We start from the raw sequence: 8,053 nt of genomic DNA, 5'->3' as shown, positions 1-8,053 counted from the left end.
CATTTATTGGTCAAATGTGAAATGCTTCTCTAAAATACTGAATGTTCCGTGATGACATTATAAAGTTTGGTGTTTATGATGAAATTATATAATCCTCTATAGTGTGATATTTATAACTTGTGAAAATCCTTACTTTTATACACCTTATCTTTTGAGGTTTTATATTTTAAAAGCGCCTCTATATTCCTCCTTCGCAGAGTAAGTCATACTTTTATAAACATACAGTAAACTTTTTATAATATCCTCTGGGAATTGATTACCATAGCAAAATTTCAAAAACAAGGTAAGCGTTGCTCGTGCCTTGATTCATGAATATGTCTAATGCACAGAAACGCCCAACTCAAGTGTGGTCGATAGAGGGTTTCTAAAAGATGCTCAACAACGCGGAAGACTTATAAGCAAAAGAAAAGGTTTCCCACTTTTTTCACTCCCACAAGGAGGCGAGATTTAAACCAACCACAGTAAACTGAATGAAAATTATTTTCAGATCATAGAAAATATGTTTTGATCGCTTTATCATATTTTCCACGATAGTTTTTATGATTTTTCGGGAGAGATTGGAATCTTGTTATATTCCCTGTTGTTTGAAGGTTTAGAATCGAAAAAACAGATCATCATTGGAAAAGACAAATATGACACTTTTGGAAACTGACAAGTAGATAGTGTCAAAGTGGTTAAAGTTTTCTCTACACTATATAAACTAAATTCTTACAGTCCACAAACTGAATTTTATTAATCCGTTACAGCAACACTACGTGTCTACAAAATGGGAAAGACGTCTTCGACTTTACGTGAAGAGAAGAGAGGAAGCTTTCTTTCACCACGTTTGACGCGGCGAAAAAGAAAAGAAGACCCTTCTGAAGGATGCGAAACATCAGATAATACTATGCTACCTAAAAGTAAAAAGAAATATTCTAAAAGCGGAGATGAACAATCTATACCACAAGTAAACAATAACGTTTCCTCTACAAATACAAAGGGTAGGAATGGAAGCTCCAAAAGTTCTACAGCCTCACATAATGGTTTTGTTATTGAACGAAGAAGAGTTTTACCCAAGAATCCTTTACAGTCGATTATGCAAGATGGAGCTGATGGGCTTTATTTCTGGTTTGTCAGTACTTGGATGAGGTTAAAACGGAAACATTTCGATCCAACAGATTTCATAGTTATGATGGTCAGAAAGATTCGAACAAAATGTGGAGAGAAAGCACGTTGAGCGATGCTACCTCCGTTTTTGATTTAGATAATGATATTGAAGATATTGACGAGTTAATCGAAAATAACGAGTTGTGCAATGCAAATATCGAGTTACTCAACTCGAACGATGATTTATCTGTGAAGTCGTTAGAAGACAAGAGTGGAATGGAAATAGGCTTTGGTTCTGGTAAAGTCACATTTCGAAATGATCTACTAAATGAACAAATATAGAATTTCTCGAAGCAAGGTGCAACAAGCCCGGGGGCCACTCGACTTCTAAACGACGGCATGTGCCGCCAAAAAATTGGCTTTCATAATGGGACCCTTTATTTACAGTGCAGCTCTTAAGTAGTGAAAAGATACCCTTACTTACAATGCATCTCGAAAATGTGGATACCCTTAAGGGCGACACATGCCGTAGGTCGGACCATATGAGTACCCCCCCCCGCTCACCCTCCGGGTAACGAGTTCAACCGAGTTGCTTGAATGATTAAAATGGCAAAGTGTACCCAATTTGTGAAGTAAGCATAAACTAATCCGGAATTTATTTCAGATTTTTAATACGGTTAGATGAATTTGCATAGAAACAGTTTCGTCGATACATGCGAATGACACATTCGAGTGAAGAAATTGATAACCGTGTTTTAGATTCAAATGTTGAGACAATTTGAGCTTGGACTTACATAAAACATCATTGGACAGGACTGCATTTGATCGAATCGGTACTTTTGAGTGGAAAAAAGAAACTTTCCATTTTTCACTTTTCATATTTAGATATTTATATCTCACCTCACATTTACAAAGCTTTCAAAAGTGCATTTTATAAATAAAAATGATTTAAACAGCGGGTTGTGAATGGTCGGTAAATCACCTCGGGTGAGTTAGGGCGTGCCTAGATTTTTAAAAATCACAAATCCCGAATCCGCGACCAACAGCACCCATTCTCAGAGATTCACTTATGGATTTTTAGATGACCTATACCATAAGGTTTCAGGTACTGGTTGTTACGTAATTAAATATCAACGTAAATATTAATTATTAAAGAAAGTGTAAATTTTTTTCACTTTTCATATTCAGATATTTATATGGGCCTTATATCTCACCTCACATTTACAAAGCTTTCAAAAGTGCATTTTATAAATAAAAATGATTTAAACAGCGGGTTGTGAATGGTGTAAATCACCTCTATAGTATTGAAATTATTAATATACAGTAAAATAAAACTATTTTATGAAATTGCCTAATGATATTGTTTCTAAAGTTGGATAGATTTTCGCCGATTTTGCGGATTCAGGCTTCATTGGTAAAATCTACTTAAGTTGCTTATATCTTCTTCAGCAAGAGAGTTCTTGACCCGGAGGAAGCATTTTACACAATAAAATGAAGTCGAGATTAGAATTGTTTGATACTCAAAGTTTCACGCAACTTTTTGTTACGATCGTCAGTCAAAAAAATCGTTACTAGAAATTCGTTTCAAGTTTAAGTAAAATCTACTTATTTTTGGATATTGAAAAAAAGAAATTCAAACAAACTTCTTAATTTTTCGCAGATTAATTAGAAACATAGTAATGCACATTTTAAAAGACCAATGACGATGTCCGCGACTTTAGAATTTGGTCTTAACCCGATGTCTATACCATGGGTTTATACTTTATCTGATATTCCGATGGCGGATTGGCGGCCATCCACGCTAAAGCTCTAAAGGAAGCGGGCCAATTTCCCATCGGAGAAGAATGATAGTCGGCCTTTGATGTGCCGCATCCCAGTCGTTTTCAACAGCCTTTGCCCGTAAACCTAAAAATATTTCGGTTGGACCCACCAATCCCCTAAAACGAGGGCTGGGTTACCAGACCTCTGGCGGCAAAATCCTTGACGCGATCTTGCCAAATTTCGTAATCTTAACCTTCCAGATGTTGAAAATTTTCCTGACCTTCAGAGCTTTAGTGTGTCGGGTGAAAATTTCACCATCTGGGTGCCAGATAAGTTTATACTCGGCATTCTCTTAAATATGAGTTAAATGAGTTTATGATACAGTTAAAAATATTCAATTGAATATTAACAATAAAATACAACCGTAAGAAAAAATAATCATTTGATCAAAGTGTCAGACTCTCCGCACCCTTTTCTTTGTTGCGCATTCGTAGAATATAGTCAAAAAATTTCAGCTGGCAAAGAGTTGCAGTACTGGTTATCCAAAGCATTAAATTATTGAGAATGGTTACAATATCCCGCTCCAACGTTAAAATCTTCCACCTTTTCTTACATCATAGTCTTACTGCGTATTGAAGTGCGCGATAAACGTGAAAGTCGTCCACCATTAGAACGAACCGATGCTTCAGAATTCTCCAGCAATTGCGGACTTTGAAAAGCCGCCCCACGTCCGGGCGGTCTTTCTTCAGGAGCAGGGTGGGATGACCATGTGGATGAATCACGATTTAAAAAGCGGTGAATAGCATCATTGACGCTAAACGGAAGAAATATATGAAAAATTTAATTCACGTGCGCTTTTGTCCACTGAAATGTGTGAAATTCAAATTAGCTTGATACAGTAGCTATTAGCGTGTTCAGTTTTTATTAGTGAGTGCTTCCGTAAAAAACATTATGTAACGAATATCATAAAATATATCAACCCCTATTACATAAAGAACATAAGAAAAATGACATACTGTGTAGGCTTTTCCAATATGACCATGTGACCAGCGCCTTCGATAACCTCCAAGTCTGCACCAAATATCGTCTGTTAAAAATAGTTTGGGTTGATATTAAAAAATTAATTAGAATAAAGGCCAGTAATAGCGTAATTTTGTATTTTCTATGGTCTAAAACTTAAATATAGAACTTAAAAGTTGAAAAAAGGACAGGTCTTTATTTCTAGTGTCTCACTCCCAATGGGCAATGAAGATGGGGGATAGTTTTTTTTCTATCCTTAACAGAAGCAGATATTTCACCGGTAGCCGGAATTCTGGTCTTTTTTGTTTGAAATAGCCCAAGACCACCCACAAGGTAGATGTGACAGGGGGTAGATGTTAACACGTTCACTGCCAACTACGACAGTAGCATATAGGGGTGAAGGAACATTTGCTTAGAAGAGATGATTTAAACGACACAGTAATTATGTTTTTATACCACGAATAGGTAAGTACTTTGTTGTTAAAATCTGCTCTCCTACGCAGATCGTTCTTCACCCCTGTCTAAGCTAATGTACGACTAAACTCGTAATAGAGGGGTCAAAATACCGCTTGTACTTCAAAGGGCCATAACTTTTGATACAAAACATTTTGACATTTTACTACATTTTTAAAACCTTACGTAAAATTCGCTTCGATTGGTATACAATCTGAACTGAAGGCATTTGAAGTAAAACTGGGACAACAGGAGCCTGTGAAAGTCAAAATTTCGATGGAATTTCAAGACGTTAAGTTTTAGATTTCTTAAAAAGGCTTTACATCAAACGTGTTAAGTATGGAACAAAATGTAGAACAAAATGCATTATGGGATAGTTACCTCTTGCATCCATTGTTCTTCACCCAGAGTAACAAACTGGTCACCTTTCCCATAAACCAACAGTACAGGTAAGATCAAACTAGCATGATATTCCTCTGTTGACTCGTACCAGTTCTGTGAGAAAAAACAAAATATCATCCAGTCAATGGCTATTAGAATCTTTTGTATGTATTATTACGTATTGAAGGCCGTTTAGAGCAGTATTTCCTTAAATCAACATCAATCTTTTTCTTATTTTTTTTGTGGCTTGTACGAGTATCGGCTCTTTTTCTCGACTTATCACTAATCCTTTTCTTAGATTTTTGCTGAATTTCAGCACCTCCTCCCCGTGCCCTCTATAAGAGACTTCAACCACTAAAACCACCAAAACCACTTTCAACCACATTCAATGAAAAAGATACTATCTTCACTTCTTGGATTGTCATACTTTAGATGAGAATGTTTGAATTATTTCTATATCGTTCTTCATATAAATTCAATATTTTCGACCTCCTTAGTTTAGGTCTTCATCAGGTTTACAAACAAACGTTCTCAGTTGAGATCGTTGTTTTGATGTCAGATGACATCGATGCAATGGCCTAGTAAACCTTTTATTTATATAAGACTCGATCTTCAAACTTTACCTGTCCTTGCATGATGGCTTTAAGGGCGAAAGATGAAATCTCAAAAGTTGAAATCTTTTGACGAACAGTATCACTTGTTTCTTCATGAAATGCCATTCTGAAAAATGGAGTAATTATTTTACCGTTTTAAAAACGTTGAATTTTACGTTACTTACCCAATTAAATTGTAAAATGATCCAATCTAATTTATATATTCTAAGCCCTTGGGAAGAAAAATAAAAATGAAAAATTTACTAGAAAGCTTTTCACAAGAATAAAACGAGGTAACAGGTTTCCCAGTGACTATTTTGATTTATATGCAAACCTTCTTTTAAAATAGCTTTCCCACATTTACTGGTTGAAATCCAGAAACCTGTTTTCTTCAAACATCAAAGTACGGAAAAAGAAAAAGGTTTTACCTTTGAAACATCTTGACCACACTTTTTCGTATACAAACAGAGAAAGGTACAGTAATGGTAAACAAAAAGCACTACAACGATCTGGCATCAATAATGTTGGTCCTCCACCAGAAATTAAAACAGTTTTACAAACTTTACGTGCTCGTTCTTTCGATAACATTGTGCAAAATGAACTCCCATAAGAGTGTCCAATCAAAACGTTCCTACGTTTACTAAATCGATCAAAAATAAACATTACATCAGAGGCCAGCTCTGTGAATTGATATGCATTATATACACGTGGTTTCCCACTTTGACCATGCCCCAACAAATCTAATGCTATAATTTCATAACCAAGAGTAAGGAAATAATGTATCTGAGGTTCCCACATTTGTATAGTTCCACCAACTTCGTGAATAAAGAATAACATAACTTTAGATTCATAACTTTCATCCTCTGTTGATTGTGTATACAAGTCTTGCTCTCGTTGGGCATAATGTACCACGTGGATAGTTCGATTTTCTCCTGTATTGATGAAGAGAGATGCTTTGCAGCGATTGGTGGATGTGAATAAATGATCAACTGCACGTTCATTTTGTAGACTGGATTTCTCTTAACTAGCCTGTAATCAAGTAGGATGAACAGCACTGGCACTCACTGAAGTGTTTTTGGAGTTGATTGATGTTGCAGGAGTATTTTCTGCTCTTGGCATTTCCACATCACATGACCCATTTAAAACAACAAATTCATGATTTATTTCTTTGTGTATTTAACTTTGATTGAAATAAAATAAAATAATTCATGATTTAAATTCACTGACTTGTGGGGAAGAACGAGGAGAAAATTTTAATAATGATTGTTAATATCGCTATGCGGAAACGTCTTGGAATGTGGAAACCACTATAATATTCATAGCGTGATCAAATCAAATAAATAGAGCTATTGATGCGTTAAATAAACATGATTGTCTAATACTTTTTTCTTTTTTCTCTCTCAGTCTCTTTAAACATTGTTGGTTTAAGCTCTTTTCACACTCGCCACTTTTGTTTCATGTTTTCCACCTGTTAAAGGAAATATTGGTTAAAACTAACTTTTTCAGTGCTAAGATTTTCCAACCTGAGATCACAATAACGATCACTCTCTCTCTCTCTCTCTAATTCGAATGATTTTCTTTATTGATCGCTCTCTCTAATTCGAATGATTCTCTATACCGATCTCACTCTTTCTCTAATTCGAATGATTTTATTCTCTCTCTCTCTTTCACTAGTTTGAATGGTTCTTTTTGTCAATTGACCACTCCTTCTAATTCGAACACTTAGAATGAAGGTTTCCGCATTACAGAATAGCATATAGGAACACTTAGAATGAAGGTTTTCGCATTACAGAATAGCATAGGAACACGTAAGATGAGAGTTTCCGCATTACAGAATAGCATAGATATACTCAGAATGAAGGTTTCCGCATTACAGAATAACATATATACGTTGAATAATGGTTTCCGCATTACAAAATTGCCTGGAATAGTGGTTTCCGCATAACAGAATACCCTCAAATGGTTTCCGCATAACAGAATAATCTGGAATCATGGTTTCCGCATAACAGAATAATCTGGAATGGTGGTTTCCCTATAACAGAATAACCTGGAAGAGTGGTTTCCGCATAATAATAACATGAAATGATGGTTTCCGCATAACAGAATAACCTGGAATGGTGGTTTCCCTATAACAGAATAACCTGGAATAGTGGTTTCGCATATAACAGAATAACCTGGAATAGTGGTTACTGCGTAACAGAATAGCATAGATACTTGTAATAATGGCTTACGCATCATAGATGTACCTGGAATAACGCACAATAACGGTTTCTACAGGATAGCATAGAAAAAGCCAAAAGAGATGGTTTCGATGTAAGAAAAATAGTCTAGACATGATCTGAATAGGCTAGAAAATGTTCAAAAAATCGTGTTTGAATAACAGAATATGTTTAGATTATGTTCAGAAAAAAGGTTTCTGCATAACAGAATAGTCTAGAAATGTCTAGAAATATGGTTTCCGCGTTACAGAATAGAAGGAGGAAAGGAGAGTGGCTTAGAAATTCAGACCTGTTAAGATGTGGGATGTTAAAAACTTCCATCCACATATTTTTCCAACGGAAAAACAGGAGACTTGTAACTTGAAAAATCTCTCAGAAGGGGCCTAAGAAAATTACTGAAAACTAAAATATTGATAATTCGATCTTCACTCCACTTTTCAATGATTGGCACGAGATTTCTACTCCCTAAAACGTTCAAAGAAGTCTTTCGTGATGTACCGAAATTTTACTACTGAGACAGGGGTGAACGACAAAGGAAGA

General features: G+C 35.6%; 1 protein-coding gene across 1 annotated transcript; it reads right to left on the bottom strand.

Moving 5' to 3' along the window:
- Nucleotides 1-2,765: 2,765 nt before the first annotated feature.
- Nucleotides 2,766-6,477, bottom strand: LOC136803420 (protein ABHD8-like). The gene is made up of 5 exons (XM_067060141.1): nt 5,723-6,477; nt 5,325-5,421; nt 4,702-4,815; nt 3,864-3,934; nt 2,766-3,661 (listed from the first exon to the last, which is right to left on the bottom strand). The coding sequence occupies exons 1-5, from the start codon at nt 5,731-5,733 to the stop codon at nt 3,457-3,459; spliced, it is 498 nt and encodes a 165-aa protein (XP_066916242.1). The 5' UTR covers nt 5,734-6,477; the 3' UTR covers nt 2,766-3,456.
- Between the last annotated feature and the right edge of the window lie 1,576 nt (nt 6,478-8,053).

This window comes from Clytia hemisphaerica, unplaced genomic scaffold, assembly GCF_902728285.1.
Source record: "Clytia hemisphaerica strain Z4C2 unplaced genomic scaffold, Clytia hemisphaerica genome assembly, whole genome shotgun sequence".
NCBI classification, from domain to species: domain Eukaryota; kingdom Metazoa; phylum Cnidaria; class Hydrozoa; order Leptothecata; family Clytiidae; genus Clytia; species Clytia hemisphaerica.
This window is presented reverse-complemented; position numbering and strand designations above follow the sequence as displayed.